General features: G+C 43.9%; 1 protein-coding gene across 1 annotated transcript in view; it reads left to right on the forward strand.

The window, feature by feature from the left end:
- Positions 1-19,454, forward strand: part of RNF214 (ring finger protein 214) — a gene marked incomplete at its 5' end in the record, with an annotated part of 106,776 nt that overhangs the window by 22,838 nt on the left and 64,484 nt on the right. The window contains 2 exons of the mRNA XM_082274699.1: positions 14,181-14,277; positions 17,764-17,852. Coding sequence (XP_082130825.1) covers positions 14,181-14,277; positions 17,764-17,852 — 186 coding nt within the window. The remainder of the gene's footprint in view (positions 1-14,180; positions 14,278-17,763; positions 17,853-19,454) is intronic.

A 19,454-nucleotide genomic window follows, 5' to 3' on the forward strand; every position in this document is an offset into this window, starting at 1 on the left:
AAAGACCGCTGCGCAAATACCGCGTGACAAAAAATTTTGCAATGACTGACATTTTATTCTCCAGAGTCTTTGCTAAAAAAATATATATAATGTTTGGGGGTTCTAAGTAGTTTTCTAGGAAAAAATACTGGTTTTAACTTGTAAACAAAAAGTGTCCGAAATAGGGCTGGGGCTTTAAGTGGTTAAGTAAGAAAAGACAACGGTTCGTTTGACTTTATCTCGTAGGCCACGTACATTCCAGGTGAGTATGGTCAGCCGCGCCATAGTATCTGGAGAGCTACATCTAGTGACAAAAGAGGAGTAGGTGCCCCAGGACAGGCACAATCCGCACCCGCAGCACATAAATAAAGGCATAGTTCCATAACAAGTTAACAATAAGATGAGTGACAGTAGTAACACATGAATTGACTAAAGGTATAGAACAAGACTCAAAAACAGTTATCCTAACCCCCCTCCCAGCCCAACACACACCCCAACTCGTGTGGGCATAAGTCCCAAAACCAGTAGCAAAAATAAAATGAAAAAAGTGGATAAACAAAACCAGGTGCCTAAGGGTGGGCCACTAGTAGGGCAGGATTCCCGAGGGCAGGTGGAAAAATTGTGAAATTGGGGCGAACAATCTCCGAAGAGGAGTCCCAGGGTCGTGACATGATGATGAGCAGACTCTTGTGGGAAGAAACACAAGTCTTTTCATGAGCAAAGTGGCCTCCCGGCCAATCCGCATGGAAAGGTCCAGCACAGTGTGGCGGTCAGCACTCAGGTTAAGACAGGACAGTAAGTTGTAAAAGTGCATGTAAGGGGGAAGAGTGAAGAGTTGTGAGAGGAGTCTGAAACCCAAAAACCATGGCCTCTCAGGAATAAGAAAGCATCCAGTGGGCTCCCGGCACTCAGGATAAGGGCATGAGGCAGGCATAGCACAGCCAAAAGTAGGTATGGATGGAGAGAAGGTGATGGGCCTCAGGCTCTCCCAAGTACGTTCAGATGCCAGGATCCGTGCAGGGGGCAGGTTGCAACACAGAGGGACAGTTAGGTGTAGACCAAGTGGATTCCTCCTCCGGAGTAGGGGGTATGACACAGACTGTGCAGGGGTTACTCACGATAGACGATCCAGCCAGGCTACAGCGGTGTCTGGGTCTTCAAAAAAGTGAATTCTGTCCTCTCCAACCACCCGCAACCTGGCAGGATACAACATAGAGTATTTAAGGTTGCGGGTCCTGAGGCGCTTCTTAACTTCCCCGAAGCGGCTGCGCTGTTTTTGGACCTCAGCGTAGAAGTCCAGAAAGGCCAGGATATGGTGGTTGTCTAATGGGATGTTACCTCGCTCGCGTGCCAGGCGTAGGACCGCGTCCCTGTCCCTGAAATTAAGGAATTGGGCAATGAAGACGCGAGGGGGGGGGGGCACCCAGGGGAGGTTTCTTGGCTGGCATATGATGTGTCCGTTCCACGACAAATGCCTGAGAGAAGGCCTCCCTTCCATATGATTTAACCAGCAGCTCCTCCAGAAAGGTAGCAGGAGAGGCACCCTCTGTATCCTCCGGTAGCCCAATGAAGTGAATATTGTTGCATCGGGGCCTCTGTCTCGAGACATTACCTACCAGTAAGTAGGTAATGTCTCGAGACGCCTGCTCGACCACATTCTGGACCGGGGGGAGATTATCCTCCACTCTGGATATGCGGCCCTCGGCCTCTGTCACCCTCCCCCGCAGCTTCTGGAAATCCTGCCACAGTAAGGAGAGATCGATCTTCATTTCCTCAATTTTGGCTGTTAGGGAAGCTTTACAGTCCGTGATGGCTGCAAGTATGGCGGCCTGATCGATCCCTGGCATGGCCGCGGTGGGAAGGGAAGATGGCGGTCCGCCATCTTGGGCCTGCGCGCCTCCCTCCAGGCGCCGGAATTTATCAATTTTCGCCACCGCTTCAGATGTTTTGCGCAGTGGCGACATGGCGGGGTAAGTATCAGGGCTGCAGCCATAGGTGTCTGAGGGATTACCGCTCAATAAGGTGCAAGCAGGATGATAGATTCGGATGTCGGCCGGGAGAGCTCCGCTCACACACTTCCGCTCACACGCAGCTTCAGGCCACGCCCCCCCACATATGTGCTTATTTGCATTAAAACTGTATACATATGTGCTTATTTGCATTGAATTGCATACATAAGGACAAAAATGATTGTATATCTGCATGTTTGCATACCTGGGTACCTGCGTATTTGCATACCTATAAGGTTGCATAGCGGTAGACCAACATTGTTTTGGGCCTGCATCCTTGGGGGAATGCGTATTAGCATTTGGCTAATATAGTTGCTACATGATTTACCTAGTTTACGAGTTAAATGGCTGCAGAAGTAAGAGGTAGCCATGGAAGGCAGATGCACTGCCCTCAGGTCCCGTGATCTGGCGGTGTTCACATTTTCCAATGGATCTGTGGTATCAGGTTAATTTGAGCCACTGTGGTGTCTGGCATTGCTGTGATTCCTGACGCCGTCGTTTTTTTCACCAGATGGTCTGCTGCCGCATCACCCTGAACATACCTGATCTCGGATCCTAAGCGGGACAAGCCTGGTTAGTACTTGAATGGGAGACTGCCTGGGAATACTAGGTTCTGTAAGCTTTTCCCCTCCTGAATGAGGGATGCATCTGAGGCTTCCGTGTTTTGAGAGTATCTCGGACCGGAGGGACTTAGGGCAGTCTCTGGAGTGGCAGAAACCTGGTAGGTTCAGTACACCTCTTTGGGACCTCGTGGGTCCACCACGGAGTTTTTCAGTCTTTTGCCTTGCATTGGCTCTTGGAGCAGATATGAGCTTATTATTATAAACACTTAACCGGTAGCGACCCCAAAACTAAACCGGGACATGAGGTCTGTCTTAGATCTCGAGGTGCTAGACAAAATTCTAAACATCCTTCTGTTTTCAGATGGGATCAGTCTGATCAGTAATGGCTTCTCTGCAAGAGGTAGATTTCGGGTGTCCATAGTCCTCAATAACGCATATCTTTATGTGCCAGTTTTTTCCAGGCTCAACTAAGGTTTCTGCGATTTACAGTAGAAAGTCGCCATATTTGTTTTTTGACACTGCGCTTCGGTATTACCACAGCCCCCAAGGGTTCACAAAGCTCCTGGCCCCGATGCTGGACTTGCTGAAAACGCAAGGGACACCAAGCTTCGTATACCTCTTTGATGTCTTTTGGACGTCAGTCTCAGTATACTATCTTTACTCACGGAGCAGTTAGTTCCAAGTTTAAAGCGAAAAATAAGAAGCAAAGAGTATTCGATAGATTGCTGCATTTTTTCAATTATATCTAGGTTGAAGCAGGTTCCCTATGTGCAGTTCTACTCCAGGTCTTTTGTGGAGGAACATTCTCTCTGTCTGGATAAACAAAACCAATGCCAAAACTGGAGAGACTGGCATTAGAGATTATTATCTTCCATATTACTGAAAGGAAAAAATTCCCCTTCTCCACATTCCGAATCAACCACCAATTCTAGTTCTGCAATATCCCGGGCCCTTCAGCGATCCAATGCTTGGACCTTCATGTTCTAGACAGAGAGAATTTTCCCAATTTTTCGGTTTTTTATTTGTTAAAAAAGTTTGAAATATCCAATAAATTTTGTTCCACTTCATGATTGTGTCCCACTTGTTATTGATTCTGCACAAAAAATTACAGTTTTATATCTTTATGTTTGAAGCCTGAAATGTGGCAAAAGGTCGCAAAGTTCAAGGGGGCCGAATACTTTTGCAAGGCACTGTATTTATAACTGATTTAGACCAACTGACATTAACTGAGATTTTTCAATTTATTCATCTCAATTCGGAGCATGTGTGCTCCTTAATCAGTCACACAAGGGTTAACCACATATAAGCGCTATATGAACCCATCGATGATGATTAATGATGGCAGCAATAACAAATCAGTTCCATGTTTGTATAAAACAGCAGTAAACTTTGTACAATGACCCCGCTGGATCTGCAATGGTGAAGCCAAAATAAGGGGTTCAAAACTCAGTTTGGTGACCATCCAGTGTGTGTGAAGGCATAAAACAATGCAGCAGTGTGGACAGTTATGGCCTCCTGGGGCTGTGAGGAGATGATAACGGAATGCCTCAATCCTGGACAGGGAAGGGTGAAAAAGGGGTCACACAATGTCCGGTATAGGAGGCAAGGAGGATCACCATCTGTGGCCACTCCAATCACCCATGATGAGTGCCGACCTAAAAGGGGACCTGGACGTGAAGTCAGACTCTGGGGGAAGGAGGACCAAAACAAGGCTTTGCAGGGGAACCAGGGGAGTTGAGCAGTGCCTGCTTCTTGTATGGTTGTCCTGACAACTTTTTAATGTACTGTTTACTACATTGGGGTCATTCATGACTATTATTGCTGCCATCAGTAATCATCATTGGTGGGTTCATATAGCGCTTATATGTGGTTAACCCTTGTGTGACTGATTCTTTTGAACATCCCTCCTGGTGTGTTTTATTCCTACACAGCAGCTACTTAACCCCCAGTTGTTATGCCAATTATCACGGAGAGGGCGCTGGTCCTGTCAGACTAGCGCCGGATTTATTTGTGTTTTTAGTGCTCCCTAATCAGGCTAAGTTTGAGGCCATATTGAGCAAGGGATATAAAGCTGGCGGGGGCGGGCGGTTGGTGTTACATAGTTACATAGTTAGTGAGGCTGAAAAAAGACACAAGTCCATCCAGTTCAACCTATGTGTGTGTGTTTGCTTTTAACCGTACATTGTATACCCCTGTATGTTGTGGTCTTTAAGGTGTCCATCCAATAGTTTTTTGAAACTATCAATGCTCCCCGCTGATACGACTGCTTGCGGAAGAGAATTCCACATCCTTACCGCTCTTACAGTGAAGAACCCCTTACGCACTTTAAGGTTAAACCGCCTTTCCTCTAGTTTTAGTGAGTGGCCACGTGTCTTATTGTATTCCCTTACTCTAAATAGTTTGTTCCTTATGCTCGGGTCGCCAGTACAGTATTTGTACATTGATATCATATCCCCCCTCAAGCGTCTCTTCTCCAGAGAGAATAGGTTCAGTGCTTGTAGTCTTTCCTCATAGCCGATGTCCTCCATTCCCCTAATTATTTTTGTTGCCCTTCTCTGGACTTTCTCCAGTTCCAGCACATCCTTCCTGAGGACCGGTGCCCAGAACTGGACAGCATACTCCAGATGTGGCCGGACCAGAGTCTTGTAGAGTGGAAGAATAATCTCTTTATTTCTGGAGTGAATCCCCTTTTTTATACAACCCAGTATTCTGTTGGCTTTGCTTGCAGCGGCTTGGCATTGCATGCCACTTCCAAGCCTGTTGTCTACCAGTACCCCTAAGTCCTTTTCCATCTTAGACTCACCCAGAGGTTCCCCCCCTAGTGAGTAGCTTGCTTTCTGGTTTCTGGCCCCCAAGTGCATTACTTTACATTTTTCTACATTAAATCTCATCTGCCATGTAGTTGCCCACCCCGTTATTTTGTTCAGGTCTGCTTGCAAGATTTCCACATCCTGCATAGAAGATATTGGCATGCCTAATTTAGTATCATCTGCAAATACTGAGATTGTACTAGATATCCCCTCCTCTAGATCATTTATGAATAAATTAAACAGGATTGGTCCCAGGACAGAACCCTGGGGGACCCCACTTTCCACACCCGCCCAATCCGAGTACTCCCCATTAATCACCACCCTCTGTACTCTCCCCTGGAGCCAGTTCTCTATCCAGGTACTCACCTTATGGTCCATACCTATCTTCCTTAGTTTGTACAGTAAGCGTTTGTGGGGAACGGTGTCAAAGGCCTTTGCAAAGTCCAGATACACCACATCCACAGGCTTACCTTTATCTAAGTGGCAGCTCACTTCATCGTAGAAGGTTAATAGATTGGTTTGGCATGAACGATTTTTCATGAATCCATGCTGATTACTACTTATAATACCGTTTTCATTACTAAAGTCTTGTATGTGGTCCCTTATCATCCCCTCCAAAATTTTGCAGACTACAGATGTTAGGCTGACCGGCCTATAGTTACCCGGGATATATCTCGGCCCCTTCTTAAATATTGGTACCACGTTGGCTTTTTTCCAATCAGCTGGCACCATACCTGTCTGTAAGCTATCCTTAAAGATCAAGAATAATGGTCTGGCAATCACCTGACTGAGCTCATTTAGAACCCTTGGGTGCAAGCCATCCGGTCCCGGGGATTTATTTATGTTAAGTTTCTCTAGTTTGGCTCTAAGTCTATCCTCTGTTAGCCATGGCGGCACTTCCTGAGGTGTATTATTTAGTTCGGCCTTACAAGCGGGGTTCATGTAGCCCCCCGATTCCTTTGTGAAGACTGAAGAAAAGAAATTATTTAACACTTCCGCCTTTTCTCTGTCCTCAGTGGCCATTTTTCCTTTATCATCTTTTATGGGGCCAATGTGTTCTGGCCTCGCTTTCTTACTGTTTATATACTTAAAGAATTTCTTGGGGTTCTTTTTACTCTCCTCCGCTATATGTCTCTCGTGTTCTATTTTAGCCGCCCTGATTTCATCTTTACATTTCTTATTGCACTCTTTGTAATGCTTAAATGCTGCCAATGACCCCTCAGTCTTGTATTTTTTGAAGGCCTTTTCTTTAGCTCTAATATACATTTTTATGTTGGAGTTTAGCCACCCAGGGTTTAGTTTTGCTCTTTTAAATTTATTTCCCAGTGGAATGCACTGGCCCACCCCCTTGTTAAGTATGCTCTTGAAGCACTCCCATTTTTCCTCCGTGTTCTTTGTTCCCAGGGTTCTATCCCATTTGATATTTTCTAGCAGTGAGCGCAGTTTAGGGAAATTGGCTCTTTTGAAATTCAGTGTCCTTATATTACCCTTGTGTTTCCTATTACTGTAATTAATACTGAAACCAATTGACCTATGGTCACTGTTCCCTAAGTTGTCCCGTATTTCTATATCCGTGAGCAGGTCTGTATTGTTGGTAATCAGTAGGTCAAGTACCGCATTGTTTCTTGTCGGTGCATTCACCATCTGACCCATGAAATTGTCCTGCAAAACATTTAGGAACTGCCGAGCCTTGGCTGAATGCGCGGTTCCTTCTGCCCAGTCTATATCTGGATAATTAAAGTCCCCCATTATAATGACATTTCCCATCCTTGCTGCCAATCCTATCTGTAACATGAGGTCTGCCTCACCCTCCTCCCTCTGGTTTGGGGGCCTATAGCATACGCCCAATATTACCTTCCCCACCGTGCCTTTCCTTTGAAGCTCTACCCATAGGGATTCTGCCTCGTCCATAGCTCCATTATTAATATCATCCCTCATATTTACCTGTATACTGTTCTTAATATACAAACATACCCCTCCCCTTCTTTACCCTCTCTATCTCTGCGATAAAGGGAATACCCCTGAATGGTCGCCATCCAGTCATGAGAGCTGTCAAACCAAGTCTCAGTTATCCCCACAAAATCTAAGTCCTCCTCAAACATCAGCAGCTCCAGCTCTCCCATCTTGTTGGCCAGGCTTCTGGCATTGGTATATAAGCCTCGTAATTTTGATGTTTTTAGGCTGCTCTCTTGATTTTTCCCCGTACCCACCCTGGGTATAGGGGCTCCGAACACCCTACCGCTAATGCCCCCATTTCTGCCCTCTGAAACTTGCTTTCCACTGGCTAATTCTACATCTGTACCCTCCCCCCCATTCCCTAGTTTAAAAGCCCCTCTAACTTTTTGGCCATCCTCTCACCCAGTACGGCTGCACCCACCCCATTTAGGTGCAATCCGTCCCTACCAAAGAGCCGGTGACCGACTGAGAAGTCGGCCCAGTTCTCCAGGAACCCGAAACCCTCCTTACTACACCAGCTCCTCAGCCACTCGTTAACTTCCCTAATCTCCCGCTGCCTCTCTGGTGTGGCTCGAGGTACAGGTAGTATTTCGGAAAATACTACCTTGGAGGTCCTAGTCCTCAACTTAGCGCCTAAGTCCCTGAAATCGTTTAGGACTCTCCGTCTTCCTCTGCCTATGTCATTGGTACCCACGTGTACCATGACAGCTGGGTCTTCCCCAGCCCCACCCAATAATCTGTTCACCCGATCCGCGATGTGCCGAACCCGAGCGCCCGGCAAACAACAGACTGTTCGGCGCACACGGTCTATGTCACAGATTACACTGTCTGCCCTTCTAATAATTGAGTCCCCTACCACCAGCACCTGTCTTTCCTTTCCCTTTCTCCCGGCCTCACTGGAGGAGTTCGTCCCCTGGCAGCTAGGGGCGTCACTCTGCTCCAGCAATGCTGGTCCCTGACTGGTTTCCCCAACATCACACAACGGGGCGTATCTATTGGGGTGCTCCAGCCCAGGATCAGCCTCCTTGACTTGTCCCCTTCTACCCCTCCTAACTGTCACCCCTCTGCTCTGCTCTGATGCCTGCACCTCCGATACTCCGCCCACCTCTGTGCAGGCCCCTGTCTGCACCTGATTGGTACAATCCTGGCTCTCCTCCGGTATGGACATTCGTCTCAGTGTTGCCAGCTGCTTCCCTAGATTCAGGACCTGAGCTTCCAGGGAAGCAACGTGCTCACATTTTGCGCATTTGTATTCGCCCTCGATCGCATGACCGAGGAACGCATACATATCACAAGATGTACACCGAGTCGCATCTCCACACCCGCCGGGCATTGTACCTACTATCTAATCTAATGGGGATTCAGCGATTTAAGTCTATCCTATGTGGCTATTTCCTGGCTTCCTAACGCTACCTTCTCACCCTCTGGTATTCCGCTTCACTCACTTGACACCGGTCAGTCACCCAACACTCACAATCTCACAGCCCGGTCAGACGCACAACGCTGAGTCGCACAGTAATAATAGTGTGTTCCCAAGTAACAGGAAAAAACGGAATTGGACGCATTGGGCCGGGATGGACCATCATTTTGAGTACAAGTCATTCAAAACAGTAGCATATATTAGAGAATGTGTAAAATGAATGGTAAAAGAATGAATATGGCATACGTGCAGTCCTGCGGCGTTGAAAGATCCAGAGATCTCAGGGGTTCTGAGCAGCGCTCGGGGATTCACAGGGGCCACAACAATCGATTTTTCCAAATTACCTGTGGGGCTTTATTAAAGAGGCCCACGGGCTGCAATAGGCCCGCGGGCTGTACTTTTGACATGACTGAACTAGATGGACTTGTGTCTTATTTCAACCTGATTAACTATGTAACTATGTACAGTATCTCACAAAAGTGAGTACACCCCTCACATTTTTGTAAATATTTTATTATATCTTTTCATGTGACAACACTGAAGAAATGACACTTTGCTACAATGTTAAGTAGTGAGTGTACAGCTTGTATAACAGTGGTCTGTCCCCTCAAAATAACTCAACACACAGCCAATAATGTCTAAACCGCTGGCAACAAAAGTGAGTACACCCCTAAGTTAAAATGTGCAAATTGGGCCCAAAGTGTCAATATTTTGTGTGGCCACCATTATTTTCCAGCACTGCCTTAACCCTCTTGGGCATGGAGTTCACCAGAGCTTCACAGGTTGCCACTGAAGTCCTCTTCCACTCCTCCATGATGACTTCACGGAGCTTGTGGATGATAGAGACCTTGCGCTCATATACCTTCCGTTTGAGGATGCCCCACATATGCTCAATAGGGTTTAGGTCTGGAGACCTGCTTGGCCAGTCCCTCACCTTCTTTAGCAAGGCAGTGGTTGTCTTGCAGGTGTGTTTGGGGTCATTATCATGTTGGAATACTGCCCTGTGGCCCAGTCTCCGAAGGGTATCATGCTCTGCTTCAGTATGTCACAGTACATGTTGGCAGTCATGGTTCCCTCAATGAACTTTAGCTCCCTAGTGTCTGCAGCACTCATGCAGCCCCAGACCATGACACTCCCACCACCATGCTTGACTGTAGGCAAGACACTTGTCTTTGTACTTCTCACCTGGTTGCTGCCACAGACACTTGACACTATCTGAACCAAATAAGTTTATCTTGGTCTCATCAGACCACAGGACATGGTTCCAGTAATCCATATCCTTATTAAAAAAGAATAGCGCGCAAATGCAAAAGAAATTACTACCAAATCTGAAGAGAGTCCATAAATAAAAATGGGGGTTTGGTCCCACCATATGGCCATATCGTGCTCAAGCCCACTACTGCGTCAAAGTACCCCATTATCAGTGGGTCCTACACTATCCATGAAAAAGAGATGAATCCAGCCCTTCTAACCCTTGGAGACAACACTCCTTGCTGGGAAAAATGTGCAAATGCACTACAGGGGACTCCTCCTATATCCATTTGATGGTGGACACTGATTGAGTACAGGTGTATGTGGGGGGTGGGGAGGGCTGCTCAACCTCGATAGTCTGGTCAGACCGAATACATAATAAACAGGCAAAAAATTTGGGGGAGCATACCCATGTATTTCCAAAGCTGCTGCAGCTATGAACCAAAAGACATGTATATTAAAAAAGAATAGCGCGCAAATGCAAAAGAAATTACTACCAAATCTGAAGAGAGTCCATAAATAAAAATGGGGGTTTGGTCCCACCATATGGCCATATCGTGCTCAAGCCCACTACTGCGTCAAAGTACCCCATTATCAGTGGGTCCTACACTATCCATGAAAAAGAGATGAATCCAGCCCTTCTAACCCTTGGAGACAACACTCCTTGCTGGGAAAAATGTGCAAATGCACTACAGGGGACTCCTCCTATATCCATTTGATGGTGGACACTGATTGAGTACAGGTGTATGTGGGGGGTGGGGAGGGCTGCTCAACCTCGATCTATCGAGGTTGAGCAGCCCTCCCCACCCCCCACATACACCTGTACTCAATCAGTGTCCACCATCAAATGGATATAGGAGGAGTCCCCTGTAGTGCATTTGCACATTTTTCCCAGCAAGGAGTGTTGTCTCCAAGGGTTAGAAGGGCTGGATTCATCTCTTTTTCATGGATAGTGTAGGACCCACTGATAATGGGGTACTTTGACGCAGTAGTGGGCTTGAGCACGATATGGCCATATGGTGGGACCAAACCCCCATTTTTATTTATGGACTCTCTTCAGATTTGGTAGTAATTTCTTTTGCATTTGCGCGCTATTCTTTTTTAATATACATGTCTTTTGGTTCATAGCTGCAGCAGCTTTGGAAATACATGGGTATGCTCCCCCAAAAAAAAAAATTTTTTGCCTGTTTATTATGTATTCGGTCTGACCAGACTATCGAGGTTGAGCAGCCCTCCCCACCCCCCACATACACCTGTACTCAATCAGTGTCCACCATCAAATGGATATAGGAGGAGTCCCCTGTAGTGCATTTGCACATTTTTCCCAGCAAGGAGTGTTGTCTCCAAGGGTTAGAAGGGCTGGATTCATCTCTTTTTCATGGATAGTGTAGGACCCACTGATAATGGGGTACTTTGACGCAGTAGTGGGCTTGAGCACGATATGGCCATATGGTGGGACCAAACCCCCATTTTTATTTATGGACTCTCTTCAGATTTGGTAGTAATTTCTTTTGCATTTGCGCGCTATTCTTTTTTAATATACATGTCTTTTGGTTCATAGCTGCAGCAGCTTTGGAAATACATGGGTATGCTCCCCCAAATTTTTTGCCTGTTTATAATCCATATCCTTAGTCTGCTTGTCTTCAGCAAACTGTTTGTGGGCTTTCTTTTTGTGTGCATCATCTTTAGAAGAGGCTTCCTTCTGGGACGACAGCCATGCAGACCGATTTAATGCAGAGTGCAGTGTATGATCTGTGCACTGACAGGCTGACCCCTACCCCTTCAACCTCTGCAGCAATGCTGGCAGCACTCATGTGTCTATTTCCCAAAGACAACCTCTGGATATGACGCTGAGCACGTCCACTCAACCTCTTCGACCATGGAGAGGCCTGTTCTAAGTGGAACCTGTTGTGTTAAACTGCTGTATAGTCTTGGCCACCGTGCTGCAGCTCAGTTGCAGGGTCTTGGCAATATTCTTATAGCCTAGGCCATCTTTATGTAGAGCAACAATTCTTTTTTTCAGATCCTCAGAGAGTTCTTTGCTATGAGGTGCCATGTTGAACTTCCAGTGACCAGTATGTGAGAGTGAGAGCAATAACATCAAATTTAACACACCTGCTCCCCATTCACACCTGAGACCTTGTAACACTAACGAGTCACATGACACCGGGGAGGGAAAATGTGTAATTGGGCCCAATTTTGAAATTTTTACTTAGGGGTGTACTCACTTTTACTTTTGTTGCCAGCGGTTTAGACATTAATGGCTGTGTAAAATAAGGTGAGGTAGATTGCCGCTGCCTGACTGAAAGGGAAATGATATTTAAATATATATGGAAGGGGTTAAAATTAATGTGCAATGAATAAGGTGCTAATGTGCAAACATATCCCAAACAGTCCAATATACACTGTAAATAAAACTGTATATATAAATAATTTAGGAATCTAAAAATAGTAAAAAGTGTTCGGAACTAAAAAACACACAGTGATTGTGAACACAAGGTGATATGTGCGTTACCTGATGACGTCAGCTGTGACAAAACGCGTCGTGCGTGGTTACGTCATTTCCGCCCCACTGGAACGCAGATCCGGTCGCTGGTTCGCATAGCGTCCCGGAAGCAGCCGCCAACGAGGGATTTGCGGCCCCTACTGCCTTGAATGCTTGTTTGCCATTGTTTTATGTGAGTACATTTCTTATACTTGAACAAATAAAGAGTTAGATTTAAAGGGTACATCACTATATGAGGTCTTCCTTCTGCATATCACCTCGGGACATCTCCAACATATGAGAGGAAAAACCAGGTTTTATCCAGTCTGTTGAATATACACTGCCCTGCTGAGAGGAACGATCCAGGGATACCTTCACCCACAAGTCCACCACACAGGAATCGTTGGATAGAGGTTAATATCCTAAGGCTTATTACCCCTGCAGGGGTGCATATCTCTGGTGAGTGCGGGGTATATTGGAGGGGTGCACGGTTTTTTCACCCTGTATCTAACACCCGGATCACTCGGAATATCACCTATCAATATTATTAAAGCACCATTTTTTACTTTGTAGCACTTTATGGACTGTTTCTTGGACTTTTCATTGTTTTAATATATATTTTAAGTTTGGTGTTTTCACCCGACATTTTTCACTGGCACATTGAATATTGTTATTTATTTATATTGATTGCACATATCACCTTGTGTTCACAATCACTGTGTGTTTTTTAGTTCCGAACACTTTTTACTATTTTTAGATTCCTAAATTATTTATATATACAGTTTTATTTACAGTGTATATTGGACTGTTTGGGATATGTTTGCACGTTAGCACCTTATTCATTGCACATTAATTTTAACCCCTTCCATATATATTTAAATATAATTTCCCCTTCAGTCAGGCAGCGCCAATTTACCTCACCTTATTTTACATTTAATGATATAGCCATCTGGACTATATTTTGAGGTAGACTGCAGCCTAGTTCTTGTCCATAAGCGCGGAAATTTGTACATCTTTATTAATGGCTGTGTATTGAGTTATTTTGAGGGGACAGCAAATTTACACTGTTATACAAGCTATACACTCACTACTTTACATTGTAGCAAAGAGTAATTTCTTCAGTGTTGTCACATGAAAATATATAATAAAATATTTACAAAAATGTGAGGGGTGTACTCACTTTTTTGAGATACTGTAAGACCGAGAATTGAGTGATTAGCTCAGTCTGCAGTCTTCGAGCTGGCTGGGGACAGTAATGCTGCAGCCATAAAGGTGAGAATGTATGTTTTTTTTTTTTTAATTCCCTATCAAGGCAGAAAATCTGGCCATATGAAACAGTATCTATCATTGTGTACTGCTTGTAAAAACTGCTATCACCCCCCTCCCCCCTTACCTAAGTGCAGACTTAAGTGCAGAACATTCAGATGTTATATAAAAAATGTCTGGTCGTATATACTGCATGTCTCTGGGACTAAAGTATATAATGTATGTACAACAGAAATGTATAGATTGTTGTTGACTACTGACAGACTAGTTAAAAGCTGTGGATTCAAACAGCGGTGGGGCAGGTCTTATAGCACCATTACACAACTGCATTCGCTACCTATTTATACCTGTAAAAGATGCCGTTGTTATAAAAAGAAATTTAGGCATTAAATAAACTTTATCACATTCCATAGCTCATATATCACATCTTCCAATTGGCAGGGAAGAGTGGGATGCTGAACTGGAGTCATTAAGAAAGAAAGAAAACGAGGTGACACAAGGTGTGTTGAAGGAACTAGAGCGTGCACAAAATGCAGAGGTAAAATATATATTTTGGAATTCAGCACAGTTCAGTAGGGTTTAAACAAAAACTTCTTCTTTGTCTTTAAAGTGATTGTAAAGCTTTTTTTTTTCTCCTTAAAATAATAAACATGTTATAATTTCCTGCTCTGTATAATGATTTTGCAAACAGCATTCCTCTTCTTCCAGGGTCCTTTGCTGGCGCTCCTGGCTTCTCCTTTCTGGGGAGTGTCCCCATAGGAAGCCGCTTCCGATGTGGTCACTCATGCAGGCTCAATCCCGAGCTCTGCTGCCTGCTTCTATACACACAGTTAGCCCAGCACGGCCCTGGCCCTTGCTCCCTCATCACAGATTTTGATTGGCTCACGTTGCTATCAAGCTGCACCTTGAGGAGGGAGAAAGTGGAGAAAGCCACTACTCTCTGGCACAGCGCTGGATCACAATCAGGCTCGGGTAAGTATAAGGGAGATGGGGGGGGGGGGATGCCTATCACTGAAGGTTTTTTTTCCCTAATGCAAAGAATGCATTAAGGTAAAAAAATAACCTTAAGGCTTTAGAACGACTTTAACCACTTGCCGACCGCTCACATGGAGTGTACTGCGGCAAAGTGGCTCGATTCCGTCCAGCGATGTAGACTGGACTCCTCCCCTTGTGGGTGGAGCGCTTGCCGCCGAAGGCTCGCTCCCGCTGTATTCAGACACAGCGGGAGTCGTGCCAGGGGAGGAGAGGCGGTGATCACCGCCGCTCTTCCCCGATCGTCGGGGATCGAGTGAGGAAATCCGCCCGCTTGTGTAAACAAAGCGGGCGGATCCCCTATGTGACGGGCAGGGACAGATTACAGGATTCAGCATAGCTGAACCTGCGATCTGTGCCTGTGTCACACAGTCCCCTCCCCCCCCTCACACATCAGTAAGCACCAGGCATATATTTAACCCCTTGATCACCAATAAAGTTAACCCCTTCCCTGCCAGTGTCATTATTACAGTAACAGTGCATATTTATAGCACTGATTACTGTAGTAATGTCACTGGTCCCCCCCCCCAAAGGTGTCAAAAATGTCAGTCAAGGCTCCGATCTGTCTGCCGCAATGTCGCAGTCCAACAAAAAAAATTGCAGATCGCCGCCATTACTCGTTAAAAAAAAAAAAAACAATAAAATGACATAAATCTTTCCCGTAGTTAGTAGCTGCGATAACTTTTGCGAAACCTATCAAAATATGCTTATTGTCATTTTTTTACCAAAAATATGTAGCAGAAAACAAATTGGCCTAAAATGTTAAAAAAATGTTGATTTTTACATTTTTTTTTTTTTGGGGGGAATTTCATATATTTGCAAAAAAGTAAAAATTACACAGGTGATCAAATACCACCAAAAGAAAGCTCTATTTGTGGGGAAAAAAGGACATAAATTAAATTTGGGTAAAGCGTCGCACGACCGCGCAATTGTCCGTTAAATTAATGCAGTGCCGAATCGCAAAATATGGCCTGGTCAGGAATGGGGTAAAATTTTCCGGTCTTAAAGCGGTTAAAAATACACTCATTGAGGATTTTTTTGTCAAAGACATGTAGTTAAATACATTTTGGCCTAAATATATGACAAAAATTGAATATATTGGATATTTTTTAACTGTCAAAGTAGAAAAATATTGTTATTTTTTCAAAATTGTCACTATTTTTTTATTAATATCGCAAAAAATGAAAAGTGCAGAGGTGATCAAATACCACCAAAAGAAAGCTCTGTTTGTGGGAAAAAAAGGACCTAAATTTCGTTTGGGTACAGCGTTGCATGACCGCGCAATTGTCAGTTAAAGTCGCACAGTGCCAAGTTGCAAAAAGTGGCCTGGACTTAAACCAGGAAAATCCTCAGATCCTAAAGTGGTTAACCAGTAATTAGGTACTTCCTAGGCACATTACCCCAATTTGTTTTGCGGCTAGTTTTTTTTCTTTCCAGACTGATGTTTACAATAATCATAGTCACAGTGCATAGGATAAACTTTTACCATGACAAAAGTGCAAGATGTTATCACTGACCTCTTTCTAGTTGCTGGCCTTTTTGGCTTCAATACTTTTTGTAAGTCACTAGGCCCTGCAGCCAGTGAAAGGTACTGATTAAATCTGTATTATATATACAATAGGAGTTTATCAGGCCTTAGATACGGTGATTACATTCGTTTTCTTTCTTCTATTTTTATTGGTTTTCCCTTTAATTTTAACTTTAAATCCTGCCAGTGATACTGAATTGTTTCCATGGAGAAGTTGTGTTGTTGCACATCATCTTCATAACAGGAGAAGCTATTCTGTACTCCTACTACACTTCATAACACTGTAGAGAGCACCAGCAGGTATTTTTTGGCATATATCAAACAGATACAGTTGACTAAAACATGTGTATCTGTATATACAGTATACGTGTGTGTACGCGTGCACACACACATTCATTCTATTCCCAAAAGTAATGGGACACCTGTCTTTACACGCACATGAACTTCAATTGCAAATTGCATTCCAGTCTTGGTCTGTAGGGTTCAATATTGAGCTGGCCCACCATTTGCAGCTATAACAGCTTCAACTCTTCTGGGAAGGCTGTCCAGAAGGTTCAGAAGTGTCTATGGGAACGTTTGACTATTCTTCCAGAAGTGCACTTGTAAAGGTCAGGCACTGATTTTGCAGAGAAGGCCTGGCTCACAGTCTGCTCTCGAATTCATCCCAAAGGTGTTCTATGGGGTTGAGGTCAAGACTCTGTGCAGGCCTGTCAAGTTCCTCCACCCCAAACTCACTAATCTATGGCTTTATGGACCTTGGTTTGTGCACTGGTGTGCAGTCATGTTGGACCAGAAAGGGCCAACCCCAAACTGTTCCTACAAGGTTGGGAGCATGAAGTTGTCAAAAATGTCTTGGTATGCTGACACCTTAAAAGTTGCCTTCACTGGAACGAAGGGGCTAAGTCCAATCCCTGAAAAACAACCCCACGCCATAACCCCCCTTCACCAAATGATTTGGACCAGTGCACAAAGCAAGGTCCATAAAGACATGGATGAGCGAGTTTGGGATGGATACTGAAACCGTTACTTTGTGGTGCAATTTGTGTCCATACAAAATAAATAAATGGGCATAAATTGCATTGCAAAGATTTAAACAGGAATGCGGTGCGATCCCTGTCTGAATCGCATGGGGTTTTTCCACTGTACCGGTGTGAACCCAGGCTTGTCATAGTGAATTCAGCAAGGTTTCACACAGGAGCGGTGTGGGAAACAGCATGCGATCAGACAGAAATCGCACCGCATTCCTGTTCAAATTGCATATGATTCATTGCAGTTTTTTTATATGGGCGCAAATCACACCGAAAAGTATAGGTTTTGGTATTGGGAGCATTTTAACTAGTACGAGTACTTGTGAAAAAACTCGGTATCAGCATCAGTGCATCCCTAATCAGAACCTTATAGTTTTGATAAATCCATTGTTTTCCCTATAGATTGGTTGTTTAACCTCCAGTCTTATTTCTTAAGGTGCTTTCACTGGAGAGCCGGAGAGAATTATTGCTGATATCTTTAGATGAAGCAGAAAAGGATGCAGAAGTAACTTTATCCTACCTTAGGTAAGTAACTCATGGCAAATCAAAAAGAAAAGGTAGCAAGCTACCTAAACCAATGAACTTTAGCAACATAGCTAAAAGAGAAAATGGTGATCACTTTGTTCAGTTTATGGTTGCCAATAATAGCAAACTTTCACTGCAGATAAAGACATTTCACAACATCTCCCTTATGTTTTAGAGGATGCCAAGCCCCAGGCACATTTCTTCATCTATTCTGAGAATGCTCTCATGTGGCTCCATTTGGAGAAGACTGATCACCTTTGCCTCCCTGATAGCTAATACCCAGCTCTCTCTCACACCATCTAATGGTTTTTAATTTGCCCCAATTGCCTAGGTTACCACATCACAGATCAGATTTATCCATATCTGTGTTGCAAATCATTGGGTAGTTGCTTTACAATGGAAATCTCAGTCGGTGCCACTTTCTCAGGTTAAACTCCGTATAGAGACTATAAGTAGAGTAGATAAACTCTTTAACACCTTTTACCATACTATGCCTTATGGGCTCCCAAATGGGCTCTTTGGTTCGACCACTGTTCCATTTTTACATGATTGATTCTTGATATCTAGTACTGCGTATTCATTTGTATGGTAATGTTGATGTCATCTCATTTTCGTTTTGGTAATTCTCGTATCATCAGCAGTATAACTCACGTTTCCGCATTGATTTGTGTAAATTTTTATAAACTGCACTATCTTAGTTATGTTTTGTACTTTTTGTCATTTTCTGTTCTGATATATTTTGATGTTTCAAAATGCTAATCTCTTTGTACCACTTTTTTGATAACCATTTAATTTAAAGTTTGTAAACAAAAATAAATACATTTCACAACACTCATCCCCGCTAGTCAGGAAACGGTTCCTAATTAAAACCTATTTCTAACATTTGTATAAAAACACAGCATGTTCCAGGCTAGTCAGGAATCGGTACCTAATAAAAGATTATTTCCTACATTTTATTGAAAACACAGCTTGCTCCAGGCAAACAAAAAACATTTAGTTCTCATGTTTTCATTTAAAATGAATTTAAAATACAGTTTATTTTTAACTGCCTGATATCTATCTATAAATTACTTTACTAAAATTCCCAAAGCAACAGTAATCTCGCAGGGAGGGTGACAATACATCAGAGTACTGTTAATTTAGCCTGTTTTCAGAAACTGAAAAACGTAGGGGATAAAGGTTAGGTAACTTACAGGTGGAATAAAGCTCAGGTGTGCGGTTATTTTCTTTTGCAGTAGTCCAATGCGAAAAACTGTGTCTGCTACAACAAGCAACAGTGCTTACAGGACAGGTCTTTGTGTTCTGAAAGCTTGCATTTTTTTTTTTAAAAACTAGTCTAACTCCTCCTATTTTTGTAAAATGTTATATCTTAGTTTTAAGCACACTTTTTTTTTTTCGTTCAATCATCTTTTATTGTATTAATAACAGAAAGTACAGAGCCAGTAAGAAGACATAATAGGGTAAATTTACTAAAGGCAAATACTGTAGATTGTACACTTTGCCAGTGCACTTGCATTCTGTTGTACTTGTTTTACTTGGTGAACGTGGTAATGTGGTAAACTTTCACTTTGTAAAGAATACACATTTAGGCCTAAGGAACAT

Source organism: Pelophylax lessonae, assembly GCF_965119305.1.
Source record: "Pelophylax lessonae genome assembly, chromosome: 12".
Classification (NCBI taxonomy): domain Eukaryota; kingdom Metazoa; phylum Chordata; class Amphibia; order Anura; family Ranidae; genus Pelophylax; species Pelophylax lessonae.